The following is a 24,276-nucleotide window of genomic DNA, read 5'->3' on the forward strand; positions in this document are numbered from 1 at the left end:
AAGTGAGCTGTAACTCACGAAAGCTTATGCTCAAATAAATTTGTTAGTCTAAGGTGCCACAAGTACTCCTTTCCCTAGGACAGTGAGCTAGCTGCACCCCAGAACCACCAGTTATCCCAGGTGGGGCTGTAAATAAGCAATGTGTCATCTGACAGGACTTGAAACCGCGGGGGGGGGGAGGGAGAGGAGACTTGGAACTTTATACAAAGAGGCTCTCTCAATTTTCAAACTAGACATTTTAAGAAAAAAAAAAAAAAAAAAAAAAAAAAAGACCAGTACAAGGCGGCAAGACTGAGAAAAAGCAGAGGAGAGCGTAGGGACCCTGGAAGGCTTGAGCAAACTCAAAGGGCTCTGTGTATAGGTTTTGGTTTTCTTCCCATAGATGTGCCTCTCTCCTATGCTTTGTGACTAAAGTGTGTGATTGGCTTAGAAATTCCTTTATAAAGTCTGTGTTACTTGCTTTAACTGTCACACAGTCTCCAAAAGGTGAGACAGTAATCCAGAAGGTCCACTCTATTTGTGGAACCCTGGGAGCATGTAACAAACTGGGGATGCATACAGAGAACTACCACTGGTTTCAGAATTTAGGCAGTTGGACTCCAGAGTCCCATATCTTACAAAGGGTTGCTAAATCTGCACCCCAAGAGCATGCTAAGAAACCCAGAGCTTGAGAACGTGACTGGATTCGGTCAAGACTAGGGATGTAAATATCATTTTAAAAGTTAACTGTTTAAATTATTAAAATTATATCGGTTAACTGATTAAAGGGAGAGGGCCCAGGGTTAGGGTGGGTTAACGGTAAGACTACTGCTTACTGGGTTAACCGTTTAATATTTTACATCCCTAGTCAAGACCCAGCCAGCTTAAGAGCATATGGGATCCAAGATTTGGGACTATTACAACAGCCTGGTAAACATCCACAAGGGGAAATAATCACTGCTTTTAACAGCCAGATTTAATTATCTGATAGCACTTACAAATGGAAAAAGCCCAAATTCTTAAGCTCATTTGTATTTGGTGAATATTACTACACCCCCATTGAACAATATAAATGAAATGTCAATTACAGAAATCAGACAGACAATTTGATTTTTGTAACTAAATTTAAAATAAGAATAAAAATCTTTGACCTATGCCATCCAGATTGTCTACATGGTGTAGTGGGTTTTTTTGTTTGTTTTTAAAATAAATTTAAGATTTATAGCCAGGTCAATGACATGTTACACTGCAAGTAAAAACATGACAGTTAAGGTGAAAACAACAAATTTCCAAGCATAAAGAGATGAATATGCATTACTGTAATCTTCAAATATGCATATACCATTCAGTGATTAATTTATAGAAAACACAAATTAAAAATATTGTAATTAGTAATCAAAGAACCAGAGTCTACCTTAAAGTTCTTTGGTTAACACACATTAGAGCTGAGTTACAACCTTAAAAGAGACATTGCAAAAGGCATGGAGTACAACCACTTTTAAAATTTCCTTCCTTCACACCTCCCCCAAGCAAATTCACAGCCTATGATACTGGAATTGTCAGAGCCACTGTGGAACTTCATCAGAGCACAGAACTGATTACATAGTAAAGGACATAGGGAAAGAGGTCAGAAGGAGCTTTTTTGGTGAAGTTTCAGGATTTTTTATTTACATATTTAATGATTTTATATAATGGAACATTCTATGGTTTTAAAGCTTAGAGAACCCTGTTGAGAAAAACTGAATACCAAGGCCCTGAAACTGAATAAAACACCTCAAAACGCACAAGCAAAATTACTGACAGGATAATGGTGATGTTTTTGTTCATGGACTGAATTGTGTTGGCAGACTTAGATAAGAGGAAGTTAATCAGTTTAATAAAATACACAAAATGTAATGCCAAAAAGAAAAAACAGGAGTAAGGTGACCAAGACATGATTATATGAAAATAGCGTGGATAGCAAATGCTATGTAAATTGAACCTTGGGCACGCATATTGCACAGGTTATAGGTTTACTGGAAGAAAGCTAATTAATATGTAATGTGGGAAGGTACAAGAAACCAAGTGAACAGGGCCCAAGTCAGAGGACACTGGACCAGAGACTGAGATGACCATCATGCAGTGTGGGAGAGCTTCCCAGTACTCCAGAACTGAGTAACTGGAACCCCTACCTGTTCTGTGTTATCTGTTTATTATCTGTCAAATATATGATGAGAAACTGTAAGTGATTGTCTGAAAATTTATAAATTAAAGGCAAAAACTGATTAAACCTGAACTGGATGAACTTGTTTCCAACCTTTTAACACCTCACTCAATTTCAAAAGAGGGTGGTACTGACTACAGGTAGTCCTACCTCCTTCCCCAAACTCTGGGATTTGTTCAAATACATATCTGTATTTTGTGGTATCATATGGGCCCATGTCTAGAATCCAAAAGTCACACTGGCTGGCTCCATGTTCCGGGTAAAACTGTGATTATAAAACTATTCCCATTTACGTCAATGGGGAAGTTAGGACAATGCTGAAATCCAACCTCAGTCCTCAGAGAGAGTTATCAGGATTCCTTATGCACCTTATTGCTCACCTTCTCTCAAGGGGGCATTTAAAAAAAAAACAAAAACAATCTATCATAAGTAGGGCTGTCAAGTGATTAAAAAAATTAATCACGATTAATCACACTGTTAAACAGAATACTATTTATTTAAATATTTTTGGATGTTTCCTACATTTTCAAATATATTGATTTCAATTACAACACAGAATACACGGTGTACAGTGCTCACTGTTTATTTTTATTACAAATATTTGCACTGTAAAACACAAAAGAAATAGTATTTTTCAAATTCATCTAATACAAGTACTGTAGTGCAATCTCTTTATCATGAAAGTTAAACTTACAACTTGTAGAATTATGTACTAAAAAACCTGTATTCAAAAATAAAACAACGTAAAACTTTAGAGCCTGCAAGTCCAATCAGTACTACTGTTCAGCCAATCGCTCAGACAAACATTTGTTTACATTTGCAGAAGATAATGCTGTCTGCTTCTTGTTTACAATGTCACCTGAAAATGAGAACAGGTGTCTGCATGGCACTGTTGCAGCTGGCGTCGCAAGATATTTACATGCCAGATGCACTAAAGATTTATATGTCCCTTCATGCTTCAACTACTAGAGGACATGCGCCCACGCTGATGATGGGTTCTGCTTGATTACGCTCCAAAGCAGTGCAGACCAATGCATGTTCATTTTCATTATCAGAGTCAGATGCCACCAGCAGAAGGCTAATTTTCTCTTTTGGTAGTTTGGGTTCTGTAGTTTTCGCATCAGAGTGTTGCTCTTTTAAGACTTCTGAAAGCATGCTCCACACTTCATCCCTCTCATATTTTTGAAGGCACTTCCGATTCTTAAATCTTGGGTGAAATGTTGTAGCTATCTTTAGAAATTTCATGTTGGTATCTTCTTTACATTTTGTCAAATTTGCAGTGACAGTGATCTTAAACAATATGTGCTGAGTCATCATCCAAGACTGCTATAATACAAAATATTTGGCAGAATGTGGGTAAAACAGAGCAGAAAACATACAATTCTCCCCCAAAGAGTTCAGTCACAAATTTAATTAATGCATTATTGTTTTAATGAGCATCATCAGCATGGAAGAATGTACTCTGGAACAATGGCTGAAGCATGAAGAGGCATATGAATCTTTAGAGCATCTGGTACTTAAATATCTTGCAAAGTCAGCTACAAAAGTGCCATGCGAACATCTGTTCTAACTTTCAGGTGACATTGTAATTAAGAAATGGGCAGGATTATCTTCTGTAAATGTAAACAAACTTGTTTCTCTTAGCGATTGGCTGAACAAGAACATAGGACTAAATGGACTTGCAGGCTCTAAAGTTTTATATTGTTTTGTTTTTGAGTGCAGCTATGTAACAAAAAAAAAATCTACATTTGTAAGTTGAGCTTTCATGATAAAGAGATTGCACTACAGTACTGGTATGAGATGAATTGAAAAATACTATTTCTTTTGTTTATTGTTTTTACAGTGCAAATATATGCAATCAAAAATAATATAAAGTGACCACTGTACAGTTTGCATTCTGTGTTGTAATTGAAAAGGATATATTTGAAAAGGTAGAAAAACATCCCAAAGTAGTTAATAAATTTCAACTGCTATTCTATTGTTTAACAGTGTGATTAATCACAATTAATTTTTTGAGTTAATTGCATGAGCTAACTGTGATTAATAGACAGCCCTAATCATCAGTTATTTGATCTCTAAGCATATGTGATTACCTGCAACATCTGAGGTAAGTATCAAATCTTAAGGCGGTCAAAATATATTATATATATACCCCCCCACACACACTCTTTGAAAATAGTGTCTAGAAGCTATAATGGCTCTCTCTAGAGCAGTTGCAGTATATAATATCTGGCCATCTTCCTGGGGAAACTGAGTTATTACTTTGAACTTAACAAAATATTTGTATTCTATTTAAGAATCTACCTTCCTTAAATCCATGAGAAGTTGGGCAAAATGTACAGTCTTGTAGCACTCCATACCATTACAAGGAAAACCATTTCAAAATAATTTCATAAGTTCAACATTAAGATCGGTAACAAAGCCATCAAGGGTAAATTTTCAGTACAGAGAATGAGATGCACAGCTCCCTATATGCCTAAAATGTAACTATTTATTGTCCACTTCAGTTTTTGCAGAGAAGTACTAGCCACTCCCTAATTAAAACAGAAACTCAGTGGACAACTTTAAGTCAGAACTTTGCCCTTTCCTTTTTCAAAGCTACACAAAGAATATATTTGCCTCAAAATAAGGTTTAGAGATGAAGAATTTTATTGCAAAATTTGAAGGCAACTAGGAGTTCCTAAACTATGATCAAATTAGAGCTGCCAAATATAGTCCCAAACTACTTTATTAAAAAAAAAAAAACCCTCCACCACACAAAAAGAGAGAGATACAAAATAACATCCCCAACTGAAATCTATCCCCAAGACCAAAAGACTTAACATTTTATTTAATTTTGTCATCAGACAACAATTCTCCGATGATCTTGTCAGAGGGTGTCAAAAGATGCTGGAGACATAAACTTCCATTAAAACGAATAAATAAATAAAAGGATTTAATGCCCTTTCCATGGCAGAAATTGAGCTCAACATGCAACCTGATTGGTGGGAATGGCTTGTTAAGGTAAGATTGGTTCCATTCTAAAGGTTTGGGAGATCTCAAAAGAAGGGAGGAAAATACCATCATGTCCTCCCTAAACACCTATTCTTGCTCATTGTCAGGGCTGACAAGGGATTGGGGTGGGGAAAAGCACAACTGTATCAGGGCCAGTAGTTCAGCCCCCCCCAAAACGTCTGGGTAAATAAAGTGAAATGGGAGAGGACTTAACATGGCCCAGAGAACTTAACATATCAGGGCCGAAAATTTCTGGATGGGCCAGGCCCTTGCTTCCTGCAGACCTCCTAAGGCTTTTTGGAAGGAAGCTCTATTCATACAGATCTTAGGAGATCTGTGCAGGAGAGGGAACATTCCCTCCACTTTTATGTATACTGCTCGAGATCTGCAGAAGGAAAGAACCCAGGGTGAGCCTTAAGTTCTCGTCTGCCCTCTCATAGGCATAAGCTTATTGATGGCCCACCCTCAGTCTGGATGTTGGAGTGAACTATGGACCTAAATTCCATTTTGGACCATTGCTCATAGGGGAGAGGTCCAAGACTAGCATGTTTTGTATTGCTGAGTTATGGAAATTAGGCTCATTCACCCCATTTTTGTCAGCTAGCAGTTCACAGCAGACAAACCTATTTTGGACCATCACGGGTTCAGGAGTCAAGTGAGTGCTGAAGAGGGAACGATCAAAAACTAATGAGGGTTGGAGATTCTGATGAACTTCTGACAGTTCACAGGAGGCCAGGGGGCAGTTTCATAACAGAGGAGACTACAGGAGGGGAAAAAAAAAAAAAAAAAAAAAAATCAGCTCCAGCAGGTGGCCCAGGAAGCAGCTGGAGACAGTAATATAGTGAGGAAGAGGTTCTTCACCCCTCACAATTCCTGCCAAAGGGCTTGGAGCATAAACAGAGGTAGGGAGTTTCTCCTCCCCAGTTCCCCCCATTTTGCTAACTCAAAGCCTTTGAGAGCCGCATACGAGGTCTGCAGCAACAGAACTCACCTCCACAAGACGGTGGATTGACACTGTAGTTAGCAGGAGTCTCTGTGGCCAGCAGACCAAAGCGGCATTTCCCCCCAAACCTTCTAAGGTCTGCTGGATTGACCACACCCTAGGGTGTGCAGGAACTGAAGTCTTCAGCAGACTTAAGGACCATTTTAAAAGAAAGTAAGGATAAAAATGTTAAGGCCAAGTTCTAGTTGCAGGCAAATATCAGTAGTTTGAGTGCATATTACCTTTTAAAAACATTAGAAACCAAAGAAAAACAAAAGTTAACGTTGAACTTTCAAAGTCCCCAAACTACCATAACTATCTCTCAGAGCAGTATTCTCAGAAAAGCCTGGAATACATGCTAATTTATCCAACAATAGTGGCCACCAAAATTACAGTGCTTTATAATTGTTGTCAGAGTGCCATTTTATCGTCTTCTTTAGTCACACGGTACACACACAACTTTACCAATTCACGATTAGACAAACAGCATATGGAAACAATAAATCATTCCTGCTTTTCATTAAAAGCTTGATCTTTCAAAGTGCTGAGGGGACTCGGTTCTTCATAGGATGTACTCAGTTCTGTGGCAGCTCCAAGTGACATTAGTTATTATGCCCATGTAAACGTTATATGTGCAGATTATGCTGTTAGAGTACTTGTAAAAGAGCAGAAGTCAGTAAAGGGACAAAGTTTGCTACTGGAGATTTGCATACATGAAAAATTTAACAACTAATGTTCTGCGATTAATGTTTCTAATATTCTGTATTTAAATAGAGAAAATGGTAGGCTTGCATCTGTACAGGGACAGAGAAAATAGTTCAGGAACCTTATTTAAGAAGTGCAACCTCGATCTTTCAATACTTGAGGTTTTTCATGTTTGGGAGGGTTTTTAAAAAAAGTTTTTAAAAGGTAATATGCATGCAACCCACTGGTGTGTGCCTACAACCTTAACTTCACTTTAAATGAAGATTTGTCTGGCTATATGTACAATATGATCTAAATCAAAAGCAAAAGGGAACTTTGTGCTTAATCCAAATTATTTAAGAAACTACTGAATATAATATATATAAATGCAAAGCAATTCACATTGGAGCATATAATTTGAACAATTTATATTTTACTGAGTTTTAAATTCAGCCTGAGCTCATAAAGCCCCAATCATCAATGCGGACAACATAATGAAGATCTCTGCTCAATGTGCAACATGGTTAAAAAAAAGCTGATGCATAATGGGGGCGGGAGAATATAAAAATATTATGCCATTATATAAAATGGAATGGTGTGCCCTCACCTGGAAAACTATTTCTGGTCACCTACTCTCAAACAGGACATAGTAGAAAGAGGGGATTCAGAGATGGGAGCCAAGAATAATTATAGGCATGAAAAAAAACTCATGAAGAGATTTCAGTTTTTAAACTCATTTATCTTAAAATGGAGACAATTAAGAGAGACACGACTATACAAATAATCAATGGTATAAAGGTAAATCAGGAACTTTGAATCTCTCTGTTTCATAATACAAGATCAAATGGACATTCAATTACATTGAAAGAAGGCAAATGCAAAACTGATAAAAGGAAATACTCTTCCCTACAATTAGCCTGTGGAACTCCAAGCCTCAAATGTATCTCTTGTGGTAGCAGTATTCAAATAGATTAGCCACTTATATAGGTAAGAATTGTAATACTAACTATTAAAAGTTTTGGAAGAACCCTCATCTTTTAGGGCTTAAAACAACCTCTATTTGGGGTTACGATGATATTTTCCCAGGAAGCAGGTTATCCTATAACTGCCTACACAGCTGTCTTTTTTGCACTTCCTTTGAAGTATCCAGTACTAGCCATTGTTAGCATCAAGCTACTAGTTGGAACAATGGTGTGATCCAGTAAGCAACATAGGAATAGGCAATGACAGCTTTCCTTTTTGAATGAGTTTGGTATTTTAAAACATGCAAAATCTTTACTCAACTATCCTCTATATGATATACAATTTATATCTTGAACAATCAATATCTGAAGGGGGCTTTCTACTGCAAACAGGAAATATTCCAAAATACTTCCAGAATAAGATGTTTTCCTGGTCATTATCTCTTTCCTCTGCTATTTCAGCTGTATGCATTAACAGCAAAACAGGGTAGATAAAAATCAGCGATTTAAAATAATTTTTTTTTTTAAAGTTTTTGATAAAATGCTTTTTGAGGGAAAAAACACCTATGTAAACATAGTTTTAATTAAGATACATTATAGCTCCAAGATATCTCAACATGGAATAGGGATTATAAATTCTCTAGTACGAGACAATATATTCATGTAATGTTTAAGAAAATTTCGTAAATGAGTTCCAATAGTTCATGGATTAGGGACCCAATCTTATGGGGTTCCAGGGGCTTCTGCCTAGATTATTTAGGTTAATCTTTCTATCTACACAATGGGACTCGGTGCTTAGTCTAGAACATACCATCAGAGATGCTTAGTTTTGCAGTTCTCAAACTGTGGATTTGTGTCTCCAGAAATAACATGCTTGTTAACAGCAAATGTTCTTTAAATAAATAAATAAAATAAATAAATATATAGAGATGAGAAATAACAGACCTCAACCCTATCACCCCTCTGCAAAATTTGAGTACAAAGAGTCAATCCCTTACCTCTCTCTAAAAAAGTGAAAAGTCTCAAAAAGTTCAATGAATAGAAGATTGTTGGAGGTGGAATAGACCTGGACAAGGTGGAGAAGTCTGGAGATAAATGTGAGAAGGGAGGGACAGGCAGTAGAAACAAAAGTGAAACTATTTGAGCAGTATATTCCAGAAGTCTTGAGGTCTTTCTGAGTGCAGCCTTCATTGATTTGAGATCTACCATACCATTCTCTCACTAGAAGGGAAAACCTATAACGGCAGCAGGCCGTAAGAGAGACCCAGTTTGGGAATATTTTAATGAAGTTCCTCTACCTGTGTGTAAGACAAGCATGCGTTCAAAATGCAAGCAGTGCAACAAAGAAATGCAAAGCCCGGTTGTCCAAATGAAACAACATCATGAAAAGTGTTCCTTCTCAGGAGGAAGCTGCATTGAAGATGATGAAAGGAACATGTCTGAACATGCAGGATCTTCAGGGTGGTAAACTTTTTTATTTCATACTTCTTTCTTCAGGACTGCCAGTCTTCCTTCTGGACTATTCTTGAATTCTCATGTTGAGCAAAAAACATAGTTGTTACTCTATAGTACTATCATTTTAGATGCAGTTGTGATAAAAAAATAAATAGCTGAAAAAGGCAGATCTTCCTTTTACAATTTCACCATTAAAGTAGTACTGAGTGTCAGTGAATGCAATGAGTAATATTAAATGAGCAGTATGCTAATAATAATTTAATAACTGTATTGACTTATTTTGTTTAGGAGAATTCATCCTCAACATACAGGATTCTGAAAACTATCCACCTTCAAGATCACCATCATTTTCTAAAGTTTTTGAGTTATCTGCCAATGATCGTCTTTCAGTCATATCGTGTGTGTCATTGTAGCAAGGCAGTCACCCCGCTCTGGCTCAGAAGGGGTTAAAAGCCAGCCCTTGGAGAGGGCAGGGGTTGAGATAAAAAGCTAGGCTGATTGGGGAACCAGCCACAGGTCTGGCCACACCCCAATCAGGCCACAGCTGGCCCTATAAAAGAGCTGTGAGCCAGGAGCTCAGGCAGTCTCTCTCTAGCTGTAGAGAAAGAAGGACCTGGCTGCCTGGGAGCTGAGCAGGGTACCTAGAGTAGAGTAGAGCAGGGCTGGAGGAAGGCCAGAGGAGCTGGGGAGCTCCAGCCTGGAAAACCTCCAGGCTGAAAGCCTTGCTAAAGGCCAGGAAAGGTACTGGGGCTACCGAGGTGTAGCCTGGGAATAGGCAGAGGCAGCTGGTCCAACCCCCTTGCCGATGATGAGTCGTTTACAGACTGCAGTCGGCCCCAGTGAGCGGGGGCTAGATGATGACTGGCAGTAGCCACTGAGGCAAGCTGGGGATAGAGGGTTGGAGGGTTCCCCTCGGAGGGGAGACCAGAGAATGGGGGCACTGCCAGGGGGCAGCACCCCAAGGTAAAAAGGCACCAGGCGAGACACCGGCCTGCAGAGGATGCTCCAGGCTGGAACAGCTAATTCCCGAGACACCGTGCCAGTGAGTCATCGCATCGCTACAGTCATAGTCACAGTATACCACCTGTAGCAAAAAAATCTCCATCATCCAGAAACCACCATAAATAAGGTCTAGGAGGTGAAATTGTTAACCTGAGTCTTGATGGGTGGAGCAATGTCCACAAGGATCCTGTTGTATGTGCTTGTGTGACAACAGAAGAAGGGAATGTCTTCCAGATGTATCAATTGTTTTTGTAAGGAAATGCACACACAGCAGAATACTTACAAAAAGTAGCAGTAAAAGCTATAGCAAACTGTGAAAAAAATTAAAATGTCTAGTATGCAGCTTGTTCACAGACAAATGTTGCAGATGTATCCAAAATGAGAAGAAATTTATTTAGGAGACAGTGAAGAGAGTCCCAAGCCACTAACAAACGGTTGCAGTGCTCATTTGATGCACCTCCTAGCCAGACTTCAGTGTTCCAGAAATAAAGGCTAATGTTGTTGAAATTGAAAATACTTCTGTAACAACCACTTTGCAGGAGCTGCTCTGAAAAAAGTGGGAGGAACCAAGCTAACTCTCCCACAAGACATGCGATGGAACTCAGTAGTGGACTGTTTTGAGCACTATATCAAGAACTAGCCTAATCTGATGACAGTTTGTGAACAAACTAGTGAAAAAAAGGATGACACTGTCACAGCCAAAGTTCTCAACATTGGGCTTAAGAAAAATGTTGAACACATACTGAGTACCCTGAAGCCTTATCCTTGAAGGAAATGCAGGGAAACAGCTGTTTTATTGCTGTCGCTGTTGAAATTTGGAAGGAACTGAGTGAGATATTAAAAAGAGAAATATGCAATGACAGTTAAATTACAAGCATTAAAAAAACGAATGGAACAAGCACTATCTCAACTCATTTTCTTGCAAATATTCTCAATACTCAGTATCAGGGCCAAACCTTAACCGCTGAAGAAGAGGAGTTGGCTATGACATGGACATCCAGCAATCATCCTTCCATAATGCCAACTATAATACACTTCAGAGCTAAGGGTGAACCATTCAAGAAATATGTGTTTGCTGATGATGTTTTAAAGAAAATCACACCAGTGAACTGGTGGAAGTCACTTAAGCACTTGGATTCAAAGACAGTTGATGTGATAATCTCCCTTTTAACAGCAGTAGCTTCTTCTGATGGTGTAAGAATATTTTCTTCCTAGGGGCTAATTCATTCCAAATAGAGAAATCGATTGGGACCTGAAAAAGGAGGAAAGTTTTGTTTTCTTTTCCAGATTATGAACAAACAGGAAAATGAAGGTGAAGACAACTGAGTTAGCTACAGAAGCCAATATTTTAAGTTCCTCATGTTGACCTAGCTGACATACTCTATTTAATTTTTTTTTAAATGTTTCATTTAACTATTTTAGTTAAACAATTTTAACAAAAATAAACCTGATTTTAAAAAACTTGCATGTTTAACTAAATTCAAAAATTCATATGCTTGTTTTGTTAAATTATTATGTTTGCTGTTGAAGAAAAGAATCCAGAATACATAAATTGTTTTATTCAACTAAAAACATTAAATGTCTGTCTGGTGGCGATCTCCTCCTAATACAGCATGGCAAAAAAATCCTCCAAATATTAATGATTAACCTGTTGAATTGGAAATAGTTCACCTCCTAGTGACTTCATAAATATCTGCTTCAATTACCTTTGGTAAATGAAATAACCAAACAATCATTCATTAGTTTTACAGCTATATCAGGCAATCTGAAAAGTTTTTCAGAATAAATGGCAAAATCCAGGAAGAACTAGAAAGGAGTGAATTTATAGGTATCAGTTAGTATAGGCCAAAAAAAGCCTATAAATGGCTTTGTGCTGCAAACCTACAAAGCCCAAATGATTCACCCGTTATAAAAGAGTCCTCCTTTAAAGCTCTTTATTAGTCTAATTAAAACTACACCACATTAGAATATGTACTTTATCCTAAAAGAAAGTTATGAGATAAATTGTATATTATAATTTAAAATCTAGACATAAAATTAAGAGTATAGTTACCTGGACTAGAAATCCGGTCCCGATATTTGGGAATATCTCCACTCAGGGTCTGAAGCATAACCCACATTGTAAATGTAAAAAGTGCTGCTAGGAAACCATAGAATACCAGATAAAACAGCAAGATTAGACCTGTAAAATTAAAGAACTCAAATTAACAAAACGTTTATTTTAAACTGAACATGATTCTAATTTTTATTCTGACACTCAGGATTGTAGTTCAATAGGAGTTGGATCAGGTGCTCAGTCCCCGCCACTCAAACACAGATACCAAATAGACCTACCTTTGTGTTTCAGCATTAAAATATACGCGCACACGTTCCCCCACCAACATATATATAAAGTTCAGCTTTTAAAAGAAAGATCATTCCATTTTTTTTCTACCCCCCATAAAAAGAGCTTGAACAGGAGATCCTTTCCCAGCTTCTGAGGACAATTTTTGCTCTGTTGAAGCTGCTCTGAGAGCCAAGCAACTGATTGTATCCCAGCATAAAGAGACCTCTACATGCAATACTATATGTGAATAATCAACCAGATTACAAGCCAATTGACTATACATTAGATTTTCACCAAGTTTATAGAGCCCTGGATCAAAAAACAAGATGCTATAATGGGAACAAAAATTACAACTGTAGAATTTTTCACTTGCTGATTGTGGCCTATATGCTGCTTCTTCTGATGCAGAACTTGAGGCACTTGTGACAGTAAGTTAGGTGGTTTTGTTATGTGGATAACACAACTGGTACATCTTGCAATCATTTCTCAAGCTATCCAGGACATTGGGTTTAGACTGAGCACATTACACAACTTCTTTAGCAATTTTATTAACAGATTAGGTTTTTTCTTCTTTTTAAAGCATTAATATAGTTTTTCATTTAACTAACTAGAGTGAATAGACCAATGGTTCTCAACCTATTTATCATTGTGGGCTGCGAGGGGACCCTGACACTGCAGCAGCGAACCCAGGAGCCACCACACACGGCCAAATAGCCGGGAGCACACCATGCATGGCCTTTAGCACACAGCTGAGCTGGGCCACAGCTGTGTGCTGCATGCGGCCTGCAGGTTGAGAACCGCTGATCTAGAGCTAAGCTTAGTTTGCCCACTTCAGGTGTTTTCTACAAGCTTTATGTACCATTAAATATCGTTAATGTAGATCTGTACCAATAAACTACAGGTGGTTTGTCACCAAGGGAAACTGTCTAGAAATGCATCCGATGAAGTGAGCTGTGGCTCACGAAAGCTTATGCTCTAATAAATTTGTTAGTCTCTAAGGTGCCACAAGTACTCCTTTTCTTTTTGTCTAGAGAGTGAAACTGGTAACTTAAACCAGGGGTCTCAAACTCAATTTATCTTAGGGCCAGTGCCAGTCCTCAGACCCTCCCAGCAGGCCAATAATGTCACTGAAGATGGTGTTCAGAAAAGAAAACGTTTATATTGTATTTTTTATTTCAAATTTCTTAGAAATAATAAAACTGTCATACAACTTTATACAATTCTTCGACTGCCAGAGAGTTTTTAGTGTTTGTCAGACACCTGGCAATGCTTCACTTTGGTCAGTTTGTTGATGTTTGGCTTCAGTGACTGAGCAGTTGAAACCTTCAGAATTGCAGTAAGGTGTGCATTAGATAGTTGTGTTCGGTATTTTGACTTGTATTCACTGAGGGGAAAAAGGTGATGCTGCCTCCATGGCTGACTCTACCTAGCAACTAGTGATGATATCTCTGTCCCTCTCCCTCAGCCAATGGGAGCTGTGGGGGGAAGACTGCCCGTAGTTGAGATTGCCGGCAGCAGGTCGGCCTGCATCTCTCCTCCATGGGCTGCAGATGGCTCGCGGGCCGGGACTTTGAAACCCCGACTTAGATAAAGAAGCAGCTTCATGGACAAGTGTCCCCCATCCTCTCTGGTATCTCCCAAAATCAACTGAAAAATGAAGGTTACTAAGACTCTACATTATACTGTAGCATATCTAGCCAAAGCTAATGTTTGCCAATGATTCAAGGCATTTATTAAATAAATATCTATAATTCCTATAAACAGCATTCAAACAAATTAATAATAAAACGTTACTTCTATTGCCTCAAGCTTTGAAAAAATCATGATGCTTTCCAAGTTACCACGTGAATATCATCTGTGAAGAGTATTTGAAGGAACAGTGTGTGTGGAAAAGGAGGGAGGAAACTGGACACAGTCACTAAGGATTTAAAGATCTTAAGTAACAGTGCTGGGGTGCAACTGGCTGGAATCCTCATCTTGGCCTAGTTTGCTATGGAGTTAACAAAACATTTTTTAAAATGGCGCTAGCCTTTAGTTAAGAAATAGACTGAAAAGGCTTTAAGATGACCCAGATATACAAGGTTATGTAGTTTAATTTTGCCAAATGGTATTCTTTAACGTACTATTTCAAAACAGGCCTGAACACTTCATCACCTCAGAGTTTTTCACTACATTGGCAATAGTGATTAATGTTTTACAAAAATGAAAGGGGCGTAGGGAGCTTTTGCATGGAAAGCTTGGAATAAAGTATGTGCCCGCAAGATAAAAAATGATGAATTGTGCAATTAGTTATGGATTGCACCTCTGAAAACGTGCTAAGGAGAATAATCTACATTTCAAGTAATATCTGGTAACACAATCGCATAGGTCCTAAAAATAACCAGATATGACACTCTGCCGTAGCACTATTAATGTGCACCTTTGCTGTGTAGTGAGGCAGAAGGCTTTCATCTTCGAAGTGCTGCATCACAAATCATTTGAGGGTAAAGGACGCAATTACCCATGTAAGTGATCCCTATCAAAAATGGCTTAGATTGAGCTGTAAATTTACAGGAATGCGGTCCATCCTGAAACTATGTAACTAAAACTATTCCAGTAATCCATTTACAAGAGCATATTCTGTGCATACAAATTAAAATAGTCAAGTTCGGTAGGTTTTCTTTTAGAACATTAAGCTTAGGTGTCAAGTAAACCCACAGAAAGAGTAATTTAGAATTAAGAATGAATAATTGTCCTAAACTCACCTAGATGTGAGTAGGTATTGCAAAAACATTTGAAGAGTGCATGCATACACACACACACACACCCAACATAACAGATGGGAAGTCTGAGGTTTGAGATAAAGCACTGTGATGCACACACTGATCCAGCTACCATGGAGGCTATGGGGCAAGGGAGAACATATGCTGACTACACACCAGGAGTCTCTCTCAGCAAGTCCCCATATTTTACATTCTTACATGGTAGCTAAACTATCAAATTTGGAATTTCCTCTCTCCTAGGAAGGAAGAGAACAGCACCACTTTTATTTCTCCTCAACTTGTCTTTTGTGGTTTGTTTGGCTTCTCACTTTTGAATGCACCTCTCTCTCTTTCCTTACTATGTCTTGCCTGTACAATTACCCAAAGAAGCAAAAGCAAATAATATTCTTGTAAATTTGTATTTCCCTCTTCCTGATATGAATGTAGTAAAACTTATAAAAAAAGCCATATTTCATTCTGATTTCACAATTTTTTTTGTTCTTTAGCAAAAGTAAAAACGATCTCTGAACATGATGGAAATGCAGTTTTAGTAGATAACTAAGCAGTCCTATACAAATATTTTCCCACATCACGGCTGGCTTCATTTTGCTAACTTGTGACTTACTGCCTACCTTAGAAGCCATACTTCAAACTCAATTCCCAGGCAGCAAAAGACAGAAGTCTCAAGGTTAAAGTGTCTGTTGGAAATATTCATACAAATAAATGGCATTCAACAATATAGGGTAAAAAACATTTCTCTTACTTAAAAGGTCTGGACTACAGATTCTTTGCTGTACCAAGTTTATGCTTTCTCATAGGAGCTGTTCTAACATCTACCACCTGGCAACAGTTGCCAAGAGACTGTCCGCCTGCTGATCACCACCATAGCACCTGCCACACCTCATCACACCACCACCAACATACATCTTGTACTGGGGCTATGAAGACAGCAACATTCGAAGACAGCTATGCCAACTCTATGCCCACAGGGGGGACTCCTCTCCTTTTTTTGGCTGGGGGTGGAGGGATTAGAAGCAGATTCCACCCCTCTGTACGAAAAGAGAATCTGGCCACTAGATCAGGAATGGCAAGTTTGGGGTTTTATTTTTAAACTAAGAGTAAATACTTTCAAAATTTTGGAATTTCTTCCTGTTTCACTCTAATTACCTGCTACACACACGCTCAACCCACTTCCTCTCTAAAGGCTTGGGAAAAAGCACAAATGAGCTCTGCATCTTCTCTTCTTCCCAGCCAAAACTCTGAATAATGACCAAGGACAGTTCTAATTTGTGTATGTCTGGTAATTTAAAATTAAGGTTTACTGGTAACTCTACACAGATTCCCAAACTATACAAAGAGCTGACTGGTCATAAGGTCTCCTAATTTCCAGTTACCAAGTTTCATTTAAGGAATGAATTATGTTTCTCTATCATCACTTTTCCATGTGAACAACTACTATAGTTGCTACAGGATTTTGTGATCAGAAGGAAGGGAGTGATGTTCTGCATGGTCTTGAATGGAGATGAACTAAAAAGCAGCAGGCACATTATTGTAAAAAAAATTATGAAGTATAAGAACCCTGACCTGCTCTACATCATTCAATAGGTTGTCTTATCACTTCATCTTACACTCTGACCAATAAAGTGAGAAATGAACAGGAGAAAAATTCAGCTCACACTAGCTGTGTTAGATGTAGCTGCATTAGCTCTGATGGGATAGCATAAGTAAGAGGTAATAAATGTTGATCAGTAAACAGAAGGGACTCTAAAAATCTAAAAATGTCATGACCTTGTTTAACAGACCTGATTCCTGAGTGTGTTCGGAGTAGAATCATACCTTAAAGCTCTTGGTATAGCAAGCTACTATTAAGAAGCTATTTCTCATAAATTTTCTGCACTCTCAGCAATTAATCTGAAAAAAGTTTCCCTTAGTACAACACGGACACATTCCATTTACCAAACATGGATTTGTGTTAACAGCACAAACCAAACTGGTTGATTTGGTTTATTTCCTTGTGCTACTTCAGTGTAGTCAATGTAAACAACACATACAGCTCAGAAAAGGACTAACTTCTGTTGCAGAAAAAACAGATGAAGTTAACACTGTATGGATGCTATAGAGAATTTTTTAAAGTTATCCAATAAATTAAAAGCTATGAAGACATTTTAGAATCATGAGAAATTGTCAGTTTTGTCCTGCATTAGTACAGGATTTTTAAATTCACAACAGGATCTAGTTTATAGTTTAGCCACTAAGTTGTATCTCCAATAATGTCTCAAAATTGATAAACTGTCACTTTTCAAAATAACTGCAGCTGGCTATTATACCATCATCCCATCAGGTGTTTAGTATCCAATAGCATGTAAGCCTAACACTTGAAATAATAAATTCATCTCCTTATATATACTACTAGGGATATGTCACCAAGAATATATTATACAAGACATTAAAAGGGAAGGATGATTCCCTGAGAAGCTACGGAATCCCAGCAAGAGATTTAAAAGTGCAAATTTCAAATTCAATTCAAACAGCCAGAAGCATTTTCTGAACTTTCAGAACACTGGGTTGAGCAACAACAGATAGAGCTTTTTAGCAGGAAACTATCTTCTCAAATACATACAGATAAATCGGAGTCTGATTTTTGGCAAACTTCTCTATCCCATAAACCTTCAAGGCTCCACACTGTGGGTGAACTGTGCCTTCAGGGAAAGGCTGAACTCTGCTCTATCTTGACCATTTAATTTTGAGGACAACTGCTGAAAGGAAAGAAACTTATTATAATTTATACCACTTCTTCAGACAACCTCAAAGTCCTGATCAGATAGAGGGTTAACAGTAAATTGTGAAACAGATTTCCTGTTTGAAGATCAGCAGGACTCCTATAGAAGTCAGAAAAAAAACCCAAATTGTTTTATATTCTTTTGACTACAGCAACATCCAATTCTGAACTCAAACAAGTGAAGCAGGTCTACAATATTTCCCTCCTTGATGTCATGTCCCTAAAAATCCTTCCTACTAAGATAGCTTCTTTTGTAGAAAATGTTTTGTTGTTAGATTAAGTTATACTTATTTTAAATATTGTTTAAAACTTCAGTTGAAGATTTTAAGCACCATCAAGTATGATTTTTTAAAATCTGCTGAAGAACTAAGTCAGTTCATATTAAATACATAGCATCAATTCAACACAACTGTCATCACAGTAGGAGTTGTACATACTCTACAGTACCACCACTGTATATTTTAATCTGTTTAAATAAACCTTAGAGAGAAACCTTATGTCCAAAACTAAAGAATGGATGCTTGTATTACCCAAATCACAATGATTTCAGCATAATCAGCAAGAGAATTTAATGTTTTCATCTGGAGACACAAGGCTAAGGAGTCATAGAAAGGGAGACAATAGTAAGATAAAAAGATACTAATGCATAAAAGGGGATTTAAGCAGCAGTAAAATTAGCTCAAATGAGTGGAGTATACATGCCATAAGTTGGAGATGTGATGGACAGATTTTTAGACATAAAATGGGAGAGTGTTTGGGGGTTGAAACATAAATGTTAGTGTGGAATAAAATAAAATCTAAGACACAAAAGGTGAAAAACGAGTTTCTATCACATCTAGTTTCTAAATTTTAAATCAAAATGCTCTATTTCTTCAGAGGAGTCTAACTGCGGACAAAAACAAGATCAACATTTCAATAAAATTAATGTCAACAAGGCTGGTCACAACTTCCATCTGGCCAGCAAGATTGTCTTTATTTTAGCAACAAACATTTAGTTTTAGAACTGTTTAATTCAAAATATGAAACTGATTGTTCAATGTGAATGATTAGTAGATATGCAAGTTTTGGCAGCATTCAACTCTAATAGAAATTGCCATAAGAAGACAGATATTTAAGATAATTATATTTTATCTAAAAAAGAAAAGGAGTACTTGTGGCACACCTTAGAGACTAACAAAATAAATTAAAATTTATTTTGTTAGTCTCTAAGGTGTGCCGCAAGTTCTCCTTTTCTTTTTGCAAATACAGACTAAGATGGCTGCTACTCTGAAACCTATATCCTATCTGCCCAGTTGCAGAAATTATTGTGCCACTTCTGCTAAAAATAAAATAATAATAATAATAATAATAATAATAATAATAGTGGATTATTGCCAATGCAGAATAGCTATGGAATTTCCAGTTTCAGAGTAGCAGTCATGTTAGTCTGTATCTGCAAAAAGAAAAGGAGGACTTGTGGCACCTTAGAGGCTAACAAATTTGAGCATAAGCTTTCGTGAGCTACAACTCACTTCATCAGATGCGTTCAGTGGAAAATACAGTGGGGAGATTTAGACACACAGAGAACATGAAACAATGGGTGTTACCATACATACTGTAACGAGAGTGAGCAGGTAAGGTGAGCTATTACCAGTGGGGGTGGGGGGCGGTGCAAGGAAGAAAACCTTTTGTAGTGATAATCAAGGCAGGCCATTTCCAGCAGTTGACACGAAAGTCTGAGGAAAAGGGGAGGGGGGGGGAATAACATGGGGAAATATAGTTTTCTTTTGTGTAACGACCCATCCACTCCCAGTCTTTATTCAAGCCTAAGTTAATTGTATCCAGTTTGCAAATTAATTCCAATTCAGCAGTCTCTCATTGGAGTCTGTTTCTGAAGTTTTTTTTGTTGAAGAATGTGTGTGTCCACATATCTATTCAGGGGACACCATCATAGGGCCTAATCACATCAGCCACACTGTCAGAGGCTCGTTCACCTGCTCATCTACCAATGTGATATATGCCATCATGTGTCAGCAATGCCCCTCTGTCATGTACATTGGTCAAACTGGACAGTCTCTATGTAAAAGAATAAATGGACACAAATCAGACGTCAAGAATTATAACATTCAAAAACCAGTCGGAGAACACTTCAATCTCTCTGGTCACTCGATTACAGACCTCAGAGTGGCTATTCTTCAACAAAAGAACTTCAGAAACAGACTCCAACGAGAGACTGCTGAATTGGAATTAATTTGCAAACTGGATACAATTAACTTAGGCTTGAATAGAGACTGGGAATGGATGGATCATTACACAAAAGAAAACTATTTCCCCATGTTATTTCCCCCCTCCCCACCACCATTCCTCAAACCTTCGTATCAACTGCTGGAAATGGCCTACCTTGATTATCACTACAAAAGGTTTTCTTCCTCCCCCCCCCCCCACCCTCCTGCTGGTAATAGCTCACCTTAAGTGATCACTCTCCTTACAGTGTGTATGATAACACCCATTGTTCAATGTTCTCTGTGTATATAAATCTCCCCACTGTATTTTCCACTGAATGCATCCGATGAAGTGAGCTGTAGCTCACGAAAGCTTATTCTCAAATGAATTTGTTAGTCTCTAAGGTGCCACAAGTCCTCCTTTTCTTATTGCATTTCAGTAGCAGGGAGCGGAGATAAGAACACTTCTGTGATCCTTCACAGTAAAAGGCATTATATAAATGTAAAGTTATTTGTTTCAGCTATGCTGATTTACTTATGCATTAAGCTAAAAAGAGAGAGATGCTTTTTTTGCTTCTTTATGATGTCTAAAAGCCTGAAAAGGTTCTCTCGCAAACCCTTTCTACACCTCAAGCTTTGTTTTTTTACGTTAGAAATTCAGATTCGTTAAAAATTCAACACCCTGCCTCAATCCCAGAGCTCAGATACCTCACAGGTCCTCAGCGGGTGAGTAGGAGGGAAGACTAGATGGACTTTCCTTAAGTTTATAAAAATAACTATGATCTTTTAGGTCATTCTTTAAGATAGAATGTTTTTGTAATACTTGAATATAAAACCAACATCTTGACTGTAGTGGCTTGTTTAGCTTTTTCTAACAAATCTAATTTAAATATTTTAAATACTTTTACCAGAGATTATTAATAATTATTCTAAGTGTAATTTGCTAGGCTACGTCATATCATTGCTAGAATAGATTTGAATTCTCATACCAACCAGCAAGCATTAGCTTACTTTAGGAAATAGTTAAGTACCGTTTTTTTACTTTTAAATGAATTCACAATGTAACAGTACTCCTTGGCATATCAGCAAAAAGCTGTTGCTCAGAGGAGACAGCTATCTAGCCATCAGAGACTGTTTTTACCATTTCTAGTGACACAAGCCATCTTTTGTGGAGAGTGAAGAAGGAAAGAGTAGGTCCCCAGACCTGTAATACAGGTCACCATTCCAAATATCACTGGACAATTCCTTTTGACTCACTGGCTGACAAAGAAAACAAATTAAAAAGATTGTAGGGAAAGTAACAGATTGCCTGAAGCATATACCAAGAAACTCACCATCTACACTGTATCAAGCCTCACACATGAAATGCTTATGCTTCAATGTCCAGTTTATAAATTATATTTTTATTAAGAACTTACCTAAGAAATGCCAACAGGGGTTCTTAATTTAGATAGAAAAAACTTCCTATGTTTTCATAAAAACAAGCTCTGCAAGAATGCACTGAATCCAAAGTATTCACAAATCAAATGCAATAACTGAAAACTGAATTTTAAAAATTGTTAGTTGCTGAATATCCATCTGTATGTCTTTCATATCTATAAGCCTGCTTATACAACATCTGCAAGCGTTCTTGTAGATTTTCATTCTGCCTTCTCTCCTTCTATTACAGTCATTACAGCACGTAAAAACAAAATCCCTGACCACTTGATTATATTCTGTCTACCTAAAATTTCCTCTATGATTTTTACAGGATATGGCATTCTTTGCTTCCTGTATCAAACTATGATTTAATAAAGGCTTGTCTATACTTGAAAATTAATTCAGACTAAGGTAGGCTGTAAATGTAAAGCAGGGATCTCAAACACACAGTGTGTGTTATTTCCCATGGCCCGCCATAGATGCCAACTCCACTAGCAGCCAAGCTCCACGCACCCTCTCCCCCAAGTGCGCTGCGTCCCTGCATCTCCACCTACCTCCCAGCACTTCCCACCGCCAAACAGCTGTTTGGTAGCACTTAGGACTTTCCAGGACAGAGAGGGGTGGAGTGGGGACACGGCACGCTCGGGGAGGAGGCAGAGAAGAGGTGGAGCTGGGGTGGGAATTTGGGGAAGGGGTTGGAATAGGAGCAGGTAGAGGGCTGAGTTGAGACAGGAACTTTGGGGAAGGGGTTGGAATGGGGGTGGGAAGAGGCAGGGCCTCCTGGAAGGGGCAGAGTGGGGACAGGTCTGGGGTGGGGGGGCTTTAACCAAAGTAATTCTAAAAGTAAATGCGTGCATTTGAGTGAGGTGCATTACTGAGTGTTTATATTTTATTAAAACCCCTCCTTGCATTACTGTTTTTAAAAAAGTTAATACATTGACTTTTAATAGCATACTATATTACTCTTCATTTTTGACTATACTTTTGTATCGTTGTATGAAAAGGTTTCAGTGATGTGGCCCTTGAGCAAATGTACTAGTCCTCATGTGGCCCTCATGGTGATCCAAGTTTGAAATCCCTGATTTATACCATATCATCTGTTGCTTATTGTTATGAACTGACAGTGGACTCAGTACCATACCAGACACAAGAAAAATATGGTCCCTGCCTCCAGGCACATACAATTTAATCAAATTCCACAAAATGCATTGGGTAAGATTATATGATGGATAAGATATCCAACATTGCTGTGTGCTGCTAGACAGTAGCTGTATTTCACCATAGATTGATTTTTTTTTTTTAAATGGTGGATTGGAGAAAGGGTAATATTGAAGTCTAGTCAATTTCAAAAAATTAACTGGAAGTAGCTCCAGGTACTACACCTGCCAAAGTGGCTTCTTGCCATTTTGGGTGCTTTACAATCACATTTTCTTCTCTTGTTTTAAATATTTTTCCCCCTTGCTGCAGTGTGAAAATCCCATTCAAAAAGCAGATTATGTAGGCAAAACAGTAAAACTGAATATACACAAAGAGTAGAAGTTTTCTGAACAAGGCATGATTTTTAAGTTCACTTTGTCCCTTTAAAAAAAATTCTGTGTGAAGTCAGCATAAGTTTGATGTTTTTAAAAGTGCTTTCAGACCTTGTGAGAGAAGCTGTGCTAAGTGCCCAATGTCCCAACCATCAGCCTTATTTTCAAACTTGTCTTTTCCCCGTCACTTTCTATTGCAGCTCCCACGAAGCACTCACTCCCTCTTACTCAGTGCAACACTCATCCAATATCTTGCTGAAATCACACATGTACCATTATATACCACTGCAGCCTGCATATGGAGTAAGGTAAATCCCATTATTTTTAATGCAGTTTTGTATCCTATACAAATCATAAAATTAAAACTTTACAGAACTAACACCTTGGCAATTAATGGGAGTTGCCTTTCACCTTTTAGTCAAGATTCAGTGATATACAATAGTGGGTGTGGAATCACCACCAGGATGTATGCTGGTACATTAGATTAAACTAAAAGGAATCTGGTGAGACAGCACTTCATGGACCTGAAACAGAGGAGAAAAAAGTTAAATACTAGTGTGCAGAATGTTCAGCCTCTTCAAGGAAACAGCCATTGAAATATTTCAGTGAAGCAGAAAGAATTAAAATGATTCATTCACCAGTGGGCCTTTTTGTGACGGAGTTGCCATATGTTATGCTGTATATATCCAGGTTTCAGAGTAGCAGCTGTGTTAGTCTGTATTTGCAAAAAGAAAAGGAGTACTTGTGGCACCTTAGAGACTAACAAATTTGAGCATAAGCTTTTGTGAGCTACAGCTCACTTCATCGGATGCATTTCGATGAAGTGAGCTGTAGCTCACGAAAGCTTATGCTCTAATAAATTTGTTAGTCTCTAAGGTGCCACGAATACTCCTTTTCTCTTTGTAAGGAGAATGATCACTTAAGATGAGCTATTACCAGCGGGAGAGCAGGGGGGAAAAAATCTTTTGTAGTGATAATGAAGGTGGGCCTTTTCCAGCAGTTGACAAGAACGTCTGAGGA

The 24,276-nt window shown here is 38.0% G+C and overlaps 1 protein-coding gene and 1 long non-coding RNA gene across 3 annotated transcripts in view; one reads left to right on the forward strand and one right to left on the reverse strand.

Annotated features, from left to right (window-relative positions):
- ATP1B3 (ATPase Na+/K+ transporting subunit beta 3) overlaps positions 1 to 24,276 on the reverse strand; it is a 65,961-nt gene that overhangs the window by 35,685 nt on the left and 6,000 nt on the right. For both annotated transcript variants that reach the window (XM_038416608.2, XM_043492908.1), the window contains exon 2: positions 12,315 to 12,443. In XM_038416608.2, the coding sequence (XP_038272536.1) occupies positions 12,315 to 12,443 (129 nt within the window). The remainder of the gene's footprint in view (positions 1 to 12,314; positions 12,444 to 24,276) is intronic.
- Positions 14,089 to 16,467, forward strand: LOC122455924. Its single transcript, XR_006274444.1, has 2 exons — positions 14,089 to 14,247; positions 16,147 to 16,467. It is a non-coding gene; the product is annotated as an uncharacterized LOC122455924 (long non-coding RNA).

The sequence above is a fragment of the Dermochelys coriacea genome, chromosome 9 (genome assembly GCF_009764565.3).
Source record: "Dermochelys coriacea isolate rDerCor1 chromosome 9, rDerCor1.pri.v4, whole genome shotgun sequence".
Classification (NCBI taxonomy): domain Eukaryota; kingdom Metazoa; phylum Chordata; order Testudines; family Dermochelyidae; genus Dermochelys; species Dermochelys coriacea.